The sequence below is a fragment of the Prunus mume genome, linkage group LG1 (assembly GCF_029339155.1).
Source record: "Prunus mume cultivar Tortuosa linkage group LG1, ASM2933915v1, whole genome shotgun sequence".
Taxonomy (NCBI): Eukaryota; Viridiplantae; Streptophyta; class Magnoliopsida; order Rosales; family Rosaceae; genus Prunus; species Prunus mume.
The window spans coordinates 27570955-27590307 of record NC_142698.1 but is presented as its reverse complement, the minus strand read 5'-3'; the positions used below and the strand labels follow the sequence as shown (position 1 = coordinate 27590307).

Genomic DNA, 19353 nt, shown 5'->3' with positions numbered 1-19353 from the left:
GTTCATGGGAAAGGAGACTTGGGGATGGGAAATCAATTACTTTCCCATGTTTGGTAAGTCCAGACATGGGAAATAGTTGTATTGCACATGGCAAAGTATGAGGTTAAGTGAAGCTCTCCTCCCCCATTGGGTTTTGTTTTCCACCTCATTGGAAAGTTTGAGAAAATGAGTCAACATTAAATATACATTTTTCATGACCATATTGTACCCATTAACAATTTAGAATTACAATATAACATTAAATGCATTCTTCTTTTTATTTGATTTCATTTGAGTATATTTGGAAAATTAAACAAACTTTGTTTTACATTCCTACACAAACCAAACATGTTAAAGGAAATAAAGTGGTATTTCTTGGTTACTTTCCCAAGATTATCAAACATGGGAAATGTCTATTTCCCATCCCTTGGGAAATGGCATGGGAAATTATTTATCCTCAAATTTGTTCCGTGAACCAAACGAAACCTAAGTGATTTTAATAAGTGATTATGGGGAGAAGCACATGGGATTTTAATAAGTGATTTATCCTCAAATTTCTTCCATGTGTTTCTCCATAAAATCACTTAAAACCATTAAAGTAATTGTATAAAGAAGTGATTCTTCACATAAGTGCTTTTTGGCATATCCATAATCACTCACAAATGAGCCCTTAAAGTGATTATATGGAGAAGCACATGGGAGGTGTTTCTTTCCATAAGTGATTTTGACATATCTAGAATCATTCCTAAACTAGCCCTATGTTTCAAAGAATATCTTCTCTTGAGCTACTTGCGTGAAATCACACGAGATTTTCTAGATTTTAGTGAGACATGTTTGTTATATTCTGTTATTCTTCTTACTTTTAGTTGAAGTGGATATATATATATATATATGTATTCGAATGTCCTTATGATTAAATTTTCCATTAAAAATTTAACGATTAAAAAAAATTCTTAGTAATTGCTATATCTATTGGTATTTTAAAATCTTAAATTCATTTGGTTTTTTTTTTAGCACAAGCGATTTGGGAAGGGGAATTTACACAAATATTCATTGGGTGCTTAGGGATTTCAAACTTCTGTCCACATGAATAAAAGTGGAAGAGCTCAACCAACTAAAAGTTATACCCACTAGCTCCTTTGGTTTGTTAAAAGTTATACTTCCCATATGTTTCTCTCCCAAGAAGTCTTTCAAATTTATTTTTCTTCCACACTGATGGAGAAATAAATAGAGTTTTTCTATTTAAACTCCACACTTCTCTATTTCATCCTATATTCTAAGTTCATCCCAACATCTAATTCAAATTTTCACAATTTCTATAAATAAAAAAACTCATTATCTTCCCAAACTACCCCTAAATAAGCACCCAGCAGAAAAAATAAAATAAAAAACTCATCAACCTCACACCCCACACCCAGCTTTATTGCTCCTCACCACTCTAAGTTCACATCTTAACCTCATATTACTTAAAGAGATAAAAACACTGTTGTCAAATGTGTAGCACTATTATTTTATTATTATTATTATTATTAAAAATTTCATAATAAACTGTGAGGTTTTGATAGAGAAATATTGACAGTTAAATTAATATGTAAGTTACCATTATCAAACAAACTAGCGTATTAAAAGAAATTTTAGCCATAGATATGCCTACGATATGATTGTAGACTTCAATTGACATATTCTTATTTAAGCAGCTATGGTTTGCAACTAGATATCATTCACTTAGATTTCAAGTCTGGTTTGGAGGCTTTACTTAATGTGAAACCAATTAAAGCTATTTTCCTAGGTTATCATAGCCTTCAATTGACATATTCTTATTTAAGCAGCTATGGTTTGCAACTAGATATCATTCATAATAAGTTGGATGACCTTTTTTGTCTTTTTACACAATAATAAAACTTAAGAGCTTAATGATTTAAGTATTATGGTAAACAAAGAAAAGTGTGAGGTTTAAATAGAAAAACTCAATAAATAAAACCGTAAAACAAATTTTTTTTAAAAATATTTTGGTGCTAGGAGTCAAACCCAAAAACTAAACCAAAGATTTCGTAAGACCTGCTTGCCCTTGGCATTAGTTCCTTAATTAAATTTTTGTGTTTAGCAAATACCAAATCATAATTTTTGCCACAATTACATATTATACGGCAATTTTCTGCCTCATTCTCTTGCGTATAAATAATTTGGTGCAGTTGACCAGAAAAATAAAATAAAGCAATGCTTCAACCAAGAAGAAAGGTTCATTACTTGAACAAGTCCAAGGCATGAACCTGCCAAACAAGATATTGACCTAATTCACGATTAAAACAATAAACAAACAAATCAAATGCTTGTCACTCGGTATGCTTATTTAGTTAATCCAGCAGACTCACTAGTCTTGACATCTCTTGGGCACTGAGATACATATGGTTTGAGCTGCAAGCAAGAAGGGGCAAAACAATTTAGAATTACATAAGTATTGAAGTAAGAGCTGCAGAGTTCAGCTATGAATTTTGCAATTGGAAACACTCATTTACAGATAAAAACTATAAATGATAAATACAACAAAAGAAACAGAAAAAAAAAATAGAAACATGCTCACCTTGAAGTCGGTTAAATCGGGGACTGCATAGTTAGGTAATTTCTCATGCTGCACGACATACTTAGCTGCAAAAGTTTTGGGCAATTTGGATAACATGTCAAGTAATAATTCTTACCCTTAAAAATTGAAAGAGCACCTTTCCAAGTTTGCAAAAAGGGAAATGAGGCAAACCTTTTCTAGTGTGGAAACCAATGGGCTTGCAATTCTTCCCCTTGTAGTAGTCCCTTGGGGCATGTTTGGAGGAAAGAATGTCAAGCAATGATGTGCGCTTTCGACGAAATGCCCTTCCTAGCCCTAGAATTAGTCCCAATGCCATTTTCTTCTTCTCACAATAAATCAACTAAAACTAATCAGCAAACATGCTTGAAACCATAAATGTGTACCCTAAAACTAACAAAGATATCAGCAGAAGAGATAGGAGCTTGCCTATTGAAAAAGGGCCAAGAAAACAGAGGTGAAACCAAGAATTTATCTCAGGACAATAAACGCCAAAGTTTTATTATTGATTCACAGTACTTTCATTAAGGTTGAAGACAACATTACCGGGTCATAACGACCTTTAACAAGTTTTCATACTTCTATTGCATTATACCTCATTGTCTATACAATCTATGTATGTCAAAATCTAACACTTGCTAGTACATCTGAAAATTCTTAATTGGAAAGTTGTAAATGGCCCCAGACTGTGGAACAAAGGATTATCGCGGACCTTAGCCGAGGAACTGACAATGACACTCAAATATTGCAGAATAGAATGTGATATGATGAGCTAGAATGCAATAGAAACAAAGACACATGGAAGGGGTTACCTACTCTTTAACAGTCAAAGCGTACCCTTTCATTCTGAATCCCAAATAGGATTCGAAACCTACGCCAAGAGCATATTAGTAACATAGCTTTTCTATGACATAACAAACTATCATCTTTCACAACAATTTCTTTTTTGGGCATAGAAAACATTTCACTTTAGCTAGAATAATTACAGTAACAATTAATGTAACCCTCTACCATGCCATGACTTGTATCACTCAAACAGGAAAATTAACAAACACATTCACATCATTCCCACAAGCAAGTAAACAAGGCCCATTGAATTACTGCTAACTTTCAAAGTTCTAACCAGGCCTGGAGCCAATTCTGAAGACTATGGTTTCCGAGGGAAATTTGCAGAAAGCTATGAAATTGCAAGTATTTTATTTCCCATGGGCTAGACCCAGTTCATGATTTTGGCTAAGGCTAATGAAAGCCTTCTCATTTTTCCTCAAAGATTCAGAGTAAACAATAGTATTCAATAAATTTCATGGCAACTTGTTTGTGCGCTCCGCCACAAAAAAAAAATACTGAACTGAGAAGAGTCAATAAGTTTACCTAAGAACGGCGGCAGCGGCGCTCGAAGAATCACCGGAAGGTGGGCTTCGACAGAGAATTGAAGGAGTGAGGCGGCCTGACAAAGGGTAATTACAATTTACATCGACTGGGTATGTATGGTTACATGCGGTGGGTTGCACGGTAGGTTATAGTAACCCCCACTAAAGACGTAAGCTTCAAATGGTTACGTGAGCATGTTAGAGCATTCACAGTGAGGAGGTGGGGGTGTATGTTAAATATACACCCCGAGTCACCGTAATCATCTCCAATGGGGAGATGTAAATGGATGTAAATATACATTACGACCATGAGAATGTAAAATAAAATGTATATTTACATCTATTTTTACATCTATTTTTACATCCATTGAAGGCGGGACCCACCCGAGAAAAGAAAAGAAAAATGAAGAAAAGTCAACATAAAAGGCTGAGACTCACGGCTACACCCCCGAATTTACACTCTCCCATTGGAGCAAAAATCATATTTACACCGGAGGTGAAAGGGGATGTAAAAGTGGCTTTACACCCCCAAATTTACATCCCCCACTGTGGATGCTCTTAGAAGGGACCTATTTGTGAAAAGTCATAATTAAAATGCTAACACATAAAATGATTAAAAATTTACACTAAAAAAGAAATTTAAAACAAAGACATAAAGCACATAAATATTGTTGAGGCCCAAAAAATCCAAGGCTGAGCTCAAATATATTTCTAGCCTAATACGACACCTAACTTGGGAAGAAACCCAACTTAGGTAAGCAAGAGTTCGTCATATGCGCTTGTACACGTGCCACACCAAACAAATAAGCAACACATCACGCTACAAGCTTAAGTAGGCCCAAGCCACACGAATGTCCGGGTCTTCTGAGCGGGTTGTGATATGAATGGTTACGAGTATTCATGAGGCCCATTGATGGTCCAAGGAATAGAAGTTTTGGGCTACTTGGGAGCACCAAAACTCAAGCACATTCCTTAAGCCCAAACATATGGGTAAGCATGAGAGAGAAAACCCAATAACCCATCACCTTAAGAAAATGCCCATAACACTTGAAAAAATCCCACATCAGCCAAAGCTTCCAGCAGCTTGACGAAATCAAAAGGAACTTACCAGCCACGAAACAAAATAGCCAAGCCCAGCACATTATAAAATATCCAGCATCTTTGTTAAAACTAGATCAAAGCCAAACCACCAAAACCAAGCAAACTCATGTGTTGATGGAATTAAATCACCTTTTGACCAGCACCCTTACCCATTATTTCCTCTGCAAGCTTTGGTGAGAAAACAAGAAGGAAAAGTGAGTAGTGCATCACCCACGTGGAGAAGTCCAGTTGCGTGAAGGTCTTGGAACTCCAAAAAGCTTCATGCCTACATGCTCAGGCTAGGAAAGTTTCACCAACTAAGATGGAATTGAAGAAAGTGAAGGAAAAGGGGAGAGGGTGGCTTGATAAAATTAAGTGTTTCGACGCCTATAAAGAGAGGCATTTTCTACCCAGCAAAGATAACAAATTGAAGGCAAGCATCTCCTCTGGAACCCTTCAATTTCATGCTTTGTTCTTCCATCTTATTCCTCTCTCTCCCAAAACCCACATTCAAAGAGAACAAGCATCACCTCTCATCCCTGAAACACTTCAATTTCGAGCCATATTCCTCCATTTATTCCCATTTTCTCTTTTATCAAGCAACCCAAGAGCCTGACGAAGCTTTCGTCAAGCTGCTGAAAATCTGTTAAAGCCACTTATGCTTCTATCTTCTTCCTCTCTTTCCGATAAACACATCCGGAGAGAGCAAGCATCACCTCTCTCCACTGGAACCATTCGATTTCAAGCCATGTTCTTCCATTGTTTCCCTTTTTCTCTTCTGTCAAGTCACTCAAGAGCTTGACAAAACTTTAGTCAAGCTACTGGAAACTTGCTCAAGCCACTCATTCTTCTACCCTTATCTCTTCCTCTATCCATTCAACAAATTCTCCCAAAAACTCTCTCTTCCCCTTACTATGAACCTCTGTTTCTCATAGGAAACCCAAGCATGCTCTCTTTCATGCTAAACTCATGAATGCTCAACTCTCATGCCACAAACTTCTCATGCCAAACCATAATATTTATCTATAAGCAATTGTTGGTTTTGTTGGTGAAGGAAGCCAAGGTGTTTCCTAAGGCTCCACGAACCTTTTGAAGCACCTTTGGGGTATGATTCTTGAACTCAGACGCAAGGGGCAATTCCAGCTATTTGCTCTTTACAGAGCCCAAGCCCATCTGTAGCTGCTGGATCGAAAAAGCCATTTACAAATATTATATTAAAAATATATATTGATTTTGAGAAAAAATGTATTGACAACTATAAGAAAAATAGGTTTTATAAATAGGCTCATTTTTATATGATATATTATACAAAAACTCATATAGAGTTTATTTGGAGAGAAAATTCCAAAACTAGCCACCTGTCATTTTCTAATTGATTCTTAGAAAACTTTAACACACTAAGAATCAATAAGAAAATAACTAGTTTTAGGTTTGGCGATGAAGATTGCGGCAATTTGGTGATGAAGATGAAGTTTGGCGATTGCGACATCTCTCCTCCCGACCCATAACCATCTCCAGTCGCCATGAGCTTCAACCTAGAGAACTATATACCAGTTTAGGTGGTTGTTTATACGCTTGTTGGCGGTCAAGAGCACGTCGGCGAAGGCTAAGATCTGATTTGAGCCATCCAATAATTGCTCGATCTCCTGAGCCAGAATTGCGAAGTCACGACAACTGCTCAAATCTCGGGTGTAGAAGCTTCTAGGCGATTCCGAGCAAGCGCTTGGCTTCCACTTTGTTTGGATCCATGGATTTGGATGGCCCATGGCGTTTACTGTTTTGGTTTGATGGGAAAACATAAAAATTCGAAATCCAAAATGGAAATTGAAATCGAAAAGTTCCTTTTTCACTTGCAGTCTGATTTGATTGTTAATGTTTATGAGCATGGGTGTCCAAAATTTATCTAAACTCAGGGTTCAAATATGGGGAATATGGGTTTCATACCATTGCCTAAGAATTACTGAAGCTTGGCTGAGCTTAGGTGTTGCTCATTGGAGCCTGTGGGGACTGCTCGGTTTGGGGGTGGGGAGGGGTGGCTGTTGGGTTTTGCCAAATTTTTATTTTTATTTTTTGTTTAAATTTTGAATTAATTTAACAAGAATAAATAATTTAAACAATAAAATAATTTTTTGTCCACTTGGAAATCCACGTCATCAAAAAAGGGTTCCACATTTGCCACATCAACATTTAATAGATTCACTAACAGTATAGGTAATAAAGAGGGCAATTTGTAGGGTTTCTAGAAATTTGAGTATGTACTCATAAATGTCTCAAAAATTGAGTATGAACTTGAAAATAACCTTATAATTTGGGGGGTTTTATATAGTTTCTAAATTTTAAAGATTCTTTCATCAAGTAGAACCGCCTACCTAGGTTGAGTAAAGTAAATTCTTTTTTTTTTTCTTTTTTTTTTTGACACAGGAGTGGAAATTCGAACTCGGAAGGGTAAGACGGGAAGTATATCCCATCTCCAGACTAGTGGTGAAACTGTCAAAATCTTATCTGACTACCCTAAGCGGATGAACCAATTCCAAAGAGGAAGGAAGTAAACAATAACAAGAAGCAACAACTACTACAACAACTACAAAAAGGAAAACAGCGAAAATGTCCAAATCTCATTGGATGGATCCACCAGTCACGTCATTAACCCAAACCACTCACAAACTCAAAAACTCCTGAAATGAATAAACCCATTTGATCTCCTCTCTCCAGTTTCTCCATCTTCCTTTCACGCTGCTTTACCCACAAGTTTCTACTCTCATCCCACCAGATCCCAGAAGACGATCGTTGACTAATCAATGACTGTTTCATGGTTCTGAACAATTGAAGACCGAACCAGGAGGAAATGAACGTGAGCCATGGATCGGTTCACCCAGTTGAAGATGTACCCACCACAGACGGCGCTGTTCCCCACCCGCTCCGGGTCCGAATGAAGGACCTTCCGGGCATGCCCGGCACCCACGGCGGCCTTGCCTTGCGCCTCTCCCAGCTCTTCTTCTCCGCCGCCGCGCTTGTAGTCATGGCCACCACCTCTGATTTCCCCTCAGTCACAGCCTTTTGGTGGGTCGCGCCACATTCAACCAACCCATATGCTATTTTCAGCTTTGTTGTCTTTTTGATGGTTTGATTATTTTGATTTCAATGTGGTTGTTAACAGTTGGGTTTTTCTTCTTTTGGGTTTCTTCTTCTGTTATGTGTGTATTTCAGCTACCTTGTTGCAGCTGCTGGATTGCAGTGTTTGTGGAGCTGCTCGTTGGCCATTGTTGACGTTTATGCCCTTCTAGTTAGGCGGACTTTGCAGAACCATCGAGTTGTGTGCTTGTTCACCCTTGGTGATGGGGTAATAATCAAGATTAGTTGTAATTCGATATTATTTTTAGCAGATTTCATTGTTTTCAACCATTTGGGAATGTGGGTCTTGCTTGTTTTTGTTTAGTTTCTACTGTCTACATTCAGAATGAAGCATTTTCTAGTGTTCATCAAGATCTCATTGTCAAATTTACTTCTAAATGGCCAAAAAGTTATAGCCTTCTTTACAAGATGTATAGCCTTTTTTTATAATCAGTAATATTGAATCTAATTGATGCTGTCCAATTCCTTGCTAACCACTGATAATGCAAAAGCATAATGGATCTGATTCTGAGTCTAAATGGAGTGGCTGACAACTTTGCATTTGTTTTGGGAACAAAACTAGTTTCACTCTATCCTCAGTTCGAGCCGCGTGTTTATGGTAACCTGGGTGGTAGGAAGTGCTTTGCCTAATTAGCATGGTCCTGCTTTGATTTGTGGAAATTAACTTCCTATTCCTAAGTCACTTTAGGATGTTTTTATTGCAAACTAAGGAAAATGATCCTTATATGTTAATTATGGAAGCATTGTAACCAAAGTTAGAAGCCCCAACATACTTGGTAGGGAAGGCTTTCCCTTCTAAGGAAAATCCTCTTTATCAAGTTCATTCCTGTAGTGATACCATGCACAATAAATGCTGAAATATATTTAATGCAATCCCCAAACTTGCTCTAGATATTCCAGTTATTGGTGTTGTTTTCAACATTTTTCCTCCCTTTTGCTTGCAGTCTGCACAGTTTATATTTGAGCATGTAGTTATGAGCTGTGGCTGAAACGATCTACCATTTTCTGCTGCAGATGACATCCACTCTTACGTTTGCTGCAGCTTGTGCTTCCGCAGGGATCACAGTTCTTATAGACAATGATCTTGATAGCTGTGCCCACAACCATTGTGCACAGTTTGAAACAGCTACAGCCATGGCCTTCATATCCTGGTTCACCGCATTACCATCTTTTCTCTTGAATTTCTGGTCACTGGCATCTCGATGAATGCATGTATATTAGTGAAAATTTCTCAAGAAGAGAATGAAGACATGGGCCGTGATGAAACACTGCCTGAGCTAATTGTGTGTTGCCTGATTTTTCTTGCCTGTCATGTATTGCAATGTGCTTCATTTGAAACTTGTATTTTTGTGTGTATAGTTGCTGTAACATCAACATTTGTGGTTGTGAAGGTGGGTTGGTTAGTTATGTGGTCAACTAGGAGATTGAGTTGTTTGGATAATCCATTCTGTTTGTGGTAAACATTTACATGAAATTTGAAGAGATCTGTATTGTCTTGCCATTAACTTCTCATGCATGCTTTAGCCGTCTTTCCATTCTATTTTTGGCAATTTCAAGTGATTTGGGTAGAATTCTGATATCAGTTATGATTTTCAGTTGTTCATAACTAATGCAATTGTTAAACAACAGATTCATATTTGAACATCCTTATTAGATCAGAATAACTTCTTAACTAATAACCCTGTTTCATGATCGCCTTCCTATTAGCCTAAAGAATCATTTTGTCTTGAATTGGTGAGATTTGACAATTAGCATTTGGTGACAAAATGTGATCGAAATTGGTATTTAAAACAAGTTACAATCATGCTCTCTATTTTTAAGTTAAAATTTAGCTAAAAATATACAAAAACTATTTTAGGAGCTTTCCATGAAATTTTAACTCCAATTATACTCTCTAGTTTAGGGATTCATAAATGTTATTACTCTTTTTTAATGGGTCCATCTATATAAAAAAAAATATTTTAAAAAATAGTTAGCATTAATTAAAGGTTTAAAGTACTCATAAAATAAAGCAACATTAAATTTTAGGGAGCCACTAGGAGCCATTTCTCTCACCAAAACTTTAAGAGCTCCTAGAGGTCTCCCTATTTTAGGAGTTGGATAGAAAGCGTGGTTAGAGCATCCACATTGACGCTCTCTATTTCTTAGCTAAAATTTGGCTAAGAATATAAGAAAACTATTTTAGGAGCTCTCTAAAAAATTTCAACTATGAGTCATTTCTCTCTCCTCAGATTTAGGAGCTCTTAGAGGACTCTATTTTAGGAGGTGGATAGGGAGCGTGGCTGGAGTTGCATTTTTATCATTCCTCCCTAAAATTTGTCTAATGATGTGATTTAGGGAGCCCATTGTGAATGCTCTTAGATGTGAGTTTTCTCACTCTCCCTAAATTTTATATGATGAGGTGGTTTAGGAAATCTATTATGAATGCTCTAACTGAACCTATAGCTAGGGAACCCCGAAAGGTCCCGTGAAAGACTAGCATTTGTACATGATTTAATTTGTTGAATGCTTATTTCAAGTTTTCAACGCACACAACGAGTTCTCTCTTATGAAAAAGATTGTTTGGTACCCTTGTAAAGAAACACATGAAATACAATTTTTTTTATGTCTCATCAAATAGGTATTAGGTACGTGAAATAAATTAATAATATTATTCATTTGTCTCTCTAAAGTACACAAACAAAATCTCACAACACCTACATTGCGCCTGCGGCCATATCATTTGGAGGACACACAAATCCTTGCACTACAAGAAACATATGAAATAGGTAATAAGCGAGCTCAAGCGCATCGAACCACAAGAAACAAAATTCTCCTTTCAAAACTAGAGTTAACCACTCACGTTCCCTCCCTATCTACATTTTCTAGGGTTATTTTGGAACTCACAACCTTTTTTTCTTATTTTATACAAGCGATAATGGAAAAGGGAGAATTGAACCTAGAACCTTCGGACCTCAAGTGGAAAGGTCAATGCTCTTCCCCACTAGAACTACAAGACCTGTTCATTGGAAAGAAATTAAATACAAAACGGTGGGTCTTTTGTACCTTCGTCACTTAAATGCACGTTTCCTTGGCGGACAGAAATGCTGCACATTTGGAATTTTCGGTTGCTTGAAATAAAAATTAAATTAAATTAATATGATGCAAACCTGGGGCAGGGGTACAGAAAGATATTACAAAACTTTTGGTTTTCTTTTCCATTTCCACATTTCTCCTTTTCTTTTTCTCAAACTTCTTTTCCATAATCAAGTGGAAGAAAGGTGATGGATGAATAAATTAAAATGTTCACACAAAGGACCAGTTCATGAAGGAGAATGCAAGGCAGTGAACAGAGTTCTCTTCTGCAGCAAGTACTTTCCATGCAACAGCTTGTTCATATGACACGTGGCGACCCATTGTGGACATGCAAATGCCAGCTGGCAAGTGAGCAAATCCCTAATAAAAGAAAATAAAAAGGTTAAAAGAGAAATTTCTCTGGACAAATAAGTTCACATGACATGCTTTTCACTTTGCTGATTTATGACAATAAAAAATGAAGGTACAATGGGAGATGGCATATAATGGCTTACAAGAAACTCAAATCTCAAACATTTAAACAAAGTATTTCCAAGCATCCATAATCAACAAACAGAAAGCCAGGCATTTTGATGAAGGAAATAATATACGGATAATTCTGATGTAAAACTCACCTGGTTCATAAGTTTAGCAAAGTCAGCACACAACGTCTTGCGTCCACACTCATCAAAAATCTTATCCAACGAGATGTCCTGAAGGGCAACTAACGTTGTCTCGAGCATGTCGAGGCCTGCCTGGTTTGCGAAGATGAAAACCGGGAGTGACTGCAAAACCAACAATTCCACAGATTATGATCTCCAGAAATTATTGAACCTGATGACATGCTGAATTCATATGCTAATGGGAGTTGATATAAAATATTTAACATCTTTGCCAGCGGCTTGGCACTTGTACCTTCAATGAACAACACAAAATGGCATCTTGGTGATGCCATAAATGTTTCAGCATCGAGTCGCCACCCAAGGAATCAGGTCTCAGCAGTTCTGCCCCAACATGATAACTGAAAGGGTAAAAGAAAAGAATTGAGACAAATTATTTGCGTATACAATTTAAAGAAACATGTATAGCTAACACTAAAAAATATTAGATGGCATATCAAAGAAGCCTGTCAGAAGAGAGGTTCTTGAAGCCCTCTCTGCATGCAGAGTGAGCACTCAAGCATGATTCTCCTCAATTCACTTTAATGTGTTTGTATATCACCACCAAGCCAAATTGGTAAATTGGTCGGGCATGTCTCCTAACAGATTGAACATGCAGTCTTAAGGATTCAAAAAAGAACTTGCCTATAGCTCTGGCAGATCCAGTGAGCCAGTGTCAGAGCTTCTGGAGAGCCAGGAGACAGTTTTGGTCCCCCCACAGACGGACTCAGTCCAGATGGAGATATAGCCATCGCAACTCTCTGTACAGATGAAATGACACTTCGAACATACTGGCGTGCCATGGTTGCCACATTCTCCTGTAGACTACTCTCAAAAGGAAACTGGAAGGCAATCGTCAATACAGATCGAGTATTATGAAACGAAGACAACTCTCCAGCTGCATTGTTTGTTGTTGATCCCACTTCAAGACTGGATGTCAGATCTAATGTTCGATGTGTAGCCAATGTATCCTTTGAATCACTCTGTATTCATAAGCAAGACATTAGTGCGTTGGGGAAGGGGGGAAAAACACATTAAGATGAATGCTAGTAAGGCCCAAAGACTGAATCCAAAAATAGATGAATCAGTTTAGTTGTTCAAATCAACAGGTAAAACTCAGGTGAAGCACGATAAAACTCAACTGTTTTTGAATCCAACGGGATAATGCGGAAACCTGAGGGAACCAAAGGAGCATCATCCGGGAACATCTCATCAATTGGAGCAAAAACAAGTTCAGAACAGGCTCCAACAGCATTCTCATCCACTCCACTACATATCTGTCAATAGGAAATAAGACATGTTCCATTGATCAATACACGAGCAGATCAGAACCCCTAACTGATTTACCCAAACTTATGACCCTAGACCAACCAATCTGCCCAAATTCCCAATCCCAACCTGAGAACCAAATTAAACTAGGTGGTTTGACAATTAGCCCATTCCCATACCATTCCAAACTATCGCCCAGGTATGCACATGACACTGGAACATAATTATGGTAAAATTCCTCACATAAATATCAAGACAATCCTGAGATATTGTCCAACAAAAACAAACGAAAGATATTGAAAGAACCATCAATATAAATAACTGAACAAGAAGCACCTGCAAGAGATGAATGTCTCTTGATGCAAAGGCATCTTCTTGAGTGAGAGAATGGCCTTCAAGTCGAACGACTTCAAGCAACTGGAATGAAAACTAGAAGTTAGAACAGGGGGGAGAGGAGGGTACTACTCTTGTAGAACATATTTTCAATTCAATGCGACAAAAACATTGCTGCAATTATTACCCTGTTAGATGCACTATTTCATAGCAAAATAAAAAACAATAATAATTATCACTGAGAGAACCTACCTCTTCGTGTTCAATTGTGTGGCCAAGTGGCATGATAATTTGGCCCCCAGTAAACCTTGTTGGCCTCATCCCTGGATAAGCATAGGAACCAGCTTTCAAAGATGCAGCAGAGTAGGCATCAACATTGAAATCAGCCCACTCTGAACGGTGCTCCCTCAAGAAGCGAACCAGCACAGCAGGGGGCACATTCTGGCATGAAAAAAGAAACACATGACAAGATCTCATTAGATTAAAAACAAAATATATAACCTATCAAACATTCAAAGACCACCACTTTCCAGATCTGTGATGATCAAACCACAAATTCCAATTAAGTTCAAGAAAAACGTGCACTTCAACTTGAACAGAAAACCAGGCATCACAGACATTAATAGATGTGGAGGTGACAGCAAAGTTGAAACCCAGGTCCTCCTTAGAAAAGTTCAATGCCTAATCTCAAAACAAAAAACCACAGGTGATGCAAGAAGAACCATGGACATTTCCCAACACAGAATAGTCAACTCAAATTCTACAATCATAGGTCAGACTCTTTGGGAAAATACAGAGAGGCCAGGATTCAAGCAACATAATTGAGTTTGAAAGGCAGAGAAATATCCTCATTCAAAATGGGATAAGAATAGAAATTTAATGCATCATAGATCACAACACACAAACTATCATTTTAAAATTTGATGAGGGTCAAATTCCAGACTTACTTGGAGTAACATGGAAGCCTTTGCACAGAGAACACCTCCTCCAAGTAATGCAAGGGAATTAGCAGGATTCGAAGTAGTTAAATTCTTGGTTGAATTAACTGCAATTATAACATCTTCAGCACCATCACAGTTGATCAATGACCAGCCATCGTCACTGAACCCATTGACAGCATCATTGAACCCTCTACAAGAAGACATGCAGGTAATTCAAAAGAAGAAGAAAATTCTATGGAGAAAGCCAATGAGTGGTTACAACACTCATTTACACTCAAAGAGGTGACTGAATTACAACAGTTAAATAAAATGAGTAGATAAAACAATACCCCACCTGATCAATCTTTGGCTAAAAGTTCGCAGAACAGCTGGCTGCCTGCCCAAACTGTATACCACTTCACCGCTTGTCTCCTGAGCTATTTGCCTGATATAGCGCAATGCCTTCATAAAAGAAGTTTAGTCAGTACTTTTTCTATTCTTGACATAGCTACTCATCTTGTCAGTTGGGAAGGAGGGTTTATATTTTACCCCAAAAGAATTCGACTTGATAAGATATGTACTATGTTTTTGTATACGACATGTACTAGTCCAAGACAAACAACAAAAAGTTTGACATGGAAGATTCTACTGCCATAAGTACTATTAACATAGGATCACAGCAGCATTGTTGAGATAAATGGATTTATTGGTGAGAACTTCTATTTTCCAGGGTGTGTTTGATTCGTATATAAAGACATACAACTTAATATGTCTAAAGATGTAAAGGAAGATGACCATATCATGAGAATGGACAACGAGAATGGACAACGATCTCACAAAAAGCACTTTTATTCTGAAAACAGAATATCAAGCACATTGTTACATTGATTAGGGGCAAAATTATGTTATGCTTCCGGAAACATACACTATATGCTAAACTAAAAACACATAATTCGTTTTCAAGATGCTGATATGCATGTCAATCAAAATTGCACAGAAGAATATATTGAATCTTGAATAAATTATATTCTACTCACCGCAATAGTCATTCTTTGTGCTACCACTTTGGATGATTCATAAAGCGGTCGCAGAACCTCTGGCACACTCCATGCCTGAATAAGATGAAAAACAATTGAGTTTTCTTATGTAACAAAGAGACATAAGAAAAGAAAATTTCCGAAATTCAGACCTCAAGATTCAGGTGGTCAACAATATGAATGATTGATCCTCCACCTTCACATGGTCGAATCAGATAACCACTTGGAAGCATTTCAGCTCTAACAAACTGTGCAGCGGAAGCTGCATTTGGGCCAGCGCCAGAACCAGAAAGAGATCTCTCACATACCTTACAAAAAGACAATGAAACATGTACAGAGCACATTAGATCTCCACTTACAGGAATAGGTAAAAAAACAAAAAAGAAAGATTACCAATTAGACCATTCAATAGCCAGATATCCACAAACTATGGCAACATAATGTACAACAGACATGCTTACCACAAAACTGCCATTATCTAAACTTGTAGTGTATCTTAGAGTCCAGAAATCCCTTGCAGGAGCCAATGTAGATGGAGCATATGTCTGGAGCAGTTAAATGTTAGTTATTACTCAAATCAAAATGTATAAACAAACATCAGGAGGTTTAATTTTCTGAATTTCGAACAGTTTTTATTCACCTGTGTATAAATAAGTTCTATAGTTCCACCATTTCCAGCAGGAAACATGGTAAAAACTTCAAGGCTCCGACAGTCCCGGAACCAAGATGGACGATCTTTAAGGATCTCTGCAATCTGTTGTATATGAATAGTTAATTTCAAATCCCAATCGCTTGTGAACCTTACCACATGAAAAATAAACTGCCTACAAAGATGTAGCAAAAATAATGATGTGCACTCTTACCTTCGTTGGCTCTAAACTTACAAGACCGCAGGCTCTAGCTGCCACTCCACTGCAACTTTGTGAAATGGCAAAGATCCCAACCGAATCCGGACCAGGCTGCAATAACATTTAAACAAGATTATTCAGCACCCATAAGATGAACGACAATGTATACAATTCCGGCTGGTCCAAACTTAATAAGGTAGAGAAAAAAAACACAAACTAGTATTTTCCAAATATCAAAAAGAAGAAGCAACCTTCATCCCAGGCATCTGGACCCAATCGACAGCAGTTCCTGTAGCCTTAGAGAGGAACTCTGCCAAGGTCTCCTCCGCTATGGAGAGGAGTCTGCCAAAAACATAGTAAAGATTAGATCATGCACAACAAAGAAATCATCATGGCAGTAAACATTTACCGCAGTAAATATTTACAACGGGAAAGCTGAACTCCACTAGTTGTGGGAATTACCCAGCAGGGTTATTAGCATCTCTGAGAGAATGCTGTGGAGTTGTAACCACAGAGTCGCAGCTTGCATCAGTAGTTGGTGCCTACCATAAAATCACTTAGGTTACAAACAGTCCAATATAGCAAAGTTCTAGCAAGTACTACGTCCATTAATTTGAATAAATGCACAACTTGCAGATGCAATTAATGTGACTGAAATGTACCAGTGTCAATAAGAACTAAACAAAGACATGAAACTTGGGGCAAGTATTTTTATTTTTTTTCAATAAGAAAGACTGCAAAAGGACAAAATAGAATTCCAAACAGATAATGGCTTCAAAAATAATAACGAAAAAATTCTTTGAACTTTTTGGTCTGAGAAGGTGAATTCTTTCCTTAAATTCTTTGATAATCATACACAGGAAAATCCACGACTAAGAAAGGAAGCGGGGGGAGAGAGGACTAAATACAGAAAAAAAGAAGAAAACAAACATAAACTTACAGTATGCAATTGTTGACGCATATACCCATTTTCACACACAAGCTGAGAGACCTGTTTCTGCAGTCGATCATTTTCCTCCATCAACAGCTTGTTCATTGCTGTTAATTTCCTGTTCACAGTCTGCAGCCGCGAGGACTCTTTTCTCTGCTTCTCCCTACACCTGCATACCCAAAAACAAAGCCCCTTCTTTTAGCCCGGAACCACAGATTCCCCACCTAGATTTTCCATTAAAACCCCAATTGGGAAAAAACCATGCTTTAACCTAAAATGCATAATATCAAGCAAAATTTAAAACGATAAAATATATATATATATATATTGAACTTAATCAAACTGGGGAATTGAACAAACCCAATTTTTCAATCACCCAAAAAAGAAACTTTGTGTGCCCAAATAGCATAAAGAATGAGGAAAAAAAAAAACAAACCCACCCAGTTGCCCAAAACGACTTGTTCATACCTTCGGTTCTGAAACCAGACTTTGATCTGTCTGGGTTCTATGTTTGATAAAATGGGGCACTCTCGGATCAGTTGTTGCCTGCGCAAAGAGCTTGGCTTGGGACACTCAGCATAGACTCGCTCAAGAGCTTCAACTTGCTCAGAAGTGTAACGTACATATTTACCGGCATCAAGGTGCTTGTTTATGCTGCTCCCACTACTACTCTCTCTGTGGTGAGCCACAGCCATAGCCATTTTCCCAAAACCCCAAAATCAACAAAATCTCAAACCAAATATAGACAACAAAAAATGAGAGAGAGAGAGAGGGAGAGAGAAAGCTTTAAAGAGCTAGTTGGTTTTGGTTTTCTTTGGGCTTTAGAAGGAGGTTAAAGCTTCTCTGCCTTTGTAAAGTCCGTCCGCTTAGGGGAGAGAGAGAGAGAGAGAGATTAAGTGTAAACGGACGAGCTAGACTGGTTTTGAGCTAGAAGATTCTTGGCTTTTGTGGAAACAGCAACAGCAATTGCTTACTTGTTGGTGAAGACCCAAAATGGGGTCTTGGCTACAATACAGACACAAACTAAAGTCTGTTTTTTATTCTCTTTCTCAAAGCTCTGTTATTGGTTGCTGTAACTGAAACTTTGAATACAAAACAAAATTTACAAAACCAAAGCTTAGCCAAATTTCTAGCTGTTTTGAACTGAAACCCACTCCTATTTCTGAAAAAAAAAAGTCCAAGAAATGACACAAACTCACAAAACCCACCTTTTTTTTCAAAACCACCACCTCAATCTGTCTTTTTTTTTTCAGCTAAAAATCTAGTTTTTTTTTAATACAATAAATAAAAGCTTGTTACACATTGCAACCTTTGGTTTAAACAGAAATACAAAGCTCAAAATCATAGAGAGGGAAGGAACGGAGAGTAATCAAGAAGTAGGGGCTCTCTCTGGATAAAGAGAGCCAGTGGGTGAAAGCATCAGAGAGCTTGATGTAGGAGGAGACAATCCAGAATAAGAGAGAGTGAAACCCTAATCATAATCATCATAGAGAGAGAGAGAAATAAGTTTTTGCCACTTTCCAGTGAGAATATATGTGAGAAAAATATTTATGGGGGAATTTGTTTGTTTGTTAATTTTCTCAGAGGAAGAGAGGGAGCTAAAAAGACAGTGATCTGAGCTGAGCAGAAACAGTGGAGAATAAAAGAGCGAGAGAGAGAGAGAGAGAGAGAGAGAGAGAGAGTTTATGTGGCACGCATACCGACAAATATAGCAGTGGGGTTTTTTTATATTTTATAATTTGATGATTTTTAAATGATTTCGGCGCATTTACGTCGTTGTCCCTACTGTATCTTTGAAATGACGTCTTAGACCAAAGGGGTCATTGTAGGGTGAGGCTCTTCTGTCATCTGCTGCCTCGGTCAAGTAAACCAAATCTATCTTGGCAGTAAGAAAACAAATGTATAAATCCAACACTGTCCTTCAAATCCATTGGATATCGTTTCTTTTTTTCCTTTTTTTAAATTCCGTTTCTTGGAATTAAAATACATTTTTTTAAAGACATTCTTATTGAGAAGAGTAATAGCATATTAAATTCACACACACTATACGAATCTTTAAACTCGAACTCAAAATCTTGCCTAAGAGAGTAAATACTTCAAATCACTATACTAATAGGTTCTTTGCGAATTAAAATACATTTTGTATATTGAAAAAGAAACTCC

General features: G+C 37.5%; 2 protein-coding genes across 2 annotated transcripts; one reads left to right on the top strand and one right to left on the bottom strand.

The window, feature by feature from the left end:
- Nucleotides 1-7621: 7621 nt before the first annotated feature.
- Nucleotides 7622-9495, top strand: LOC103343808 (CASP-like protein 5A2). The gene is made up of 3 exons (XM_008247444.2): nt 7622-8067; nt 8215-8347; nt 9154-9495. Exons 1-3 carry the CDS (start codon nt 7853-7855, stop codon nt 9343-9345), a joined length of 540 nt encoding a protein of 179 aa, XP_008245666.1. The 5' UTR covers nt 7622-7852; the 3' UTR covers nt 9346-9495.
- Nucleotides 9496-11246: 1751 nt separating this feature from the next.
- Nucleotides 11247-18888, bottom strand: REV (Homeobox-leucine zipper family protein / lipid-binding START domain-containing protein). Its single transcript, XM_008227482.3, has 18 exons — nt 17659-18888; nt 17200-17359; nt 16722-16801; nt 16511-16601; nt 16275-16370; nt 16052-16165; nt 15873-15956; nt 15564-15719; nt 15412-15486; nt 14730-14836; nt 14402-14585; nt 13707-13895; nt 13458-13538; nt 12995-13129; nt 12498-12835; nt 12109-12214; nt 11829-11978; nt 11247-11574 (listed from the first exon to the last, which is right to left on the bottom strand). The coding sequence occupies exons 1-18, from the start codon at nt 17889-17891 to the stop codon at nt 11425-11427; spliced, it is 2529 nt and encodes an 842-aa protein (XP_008225704.1). The 5' UTR covers nt 17892-18888; the 3' UTR covers nt 11247-11424.
- Between the last annotated feature and the right edge of the window lie 465 nt (nt 18889-19353).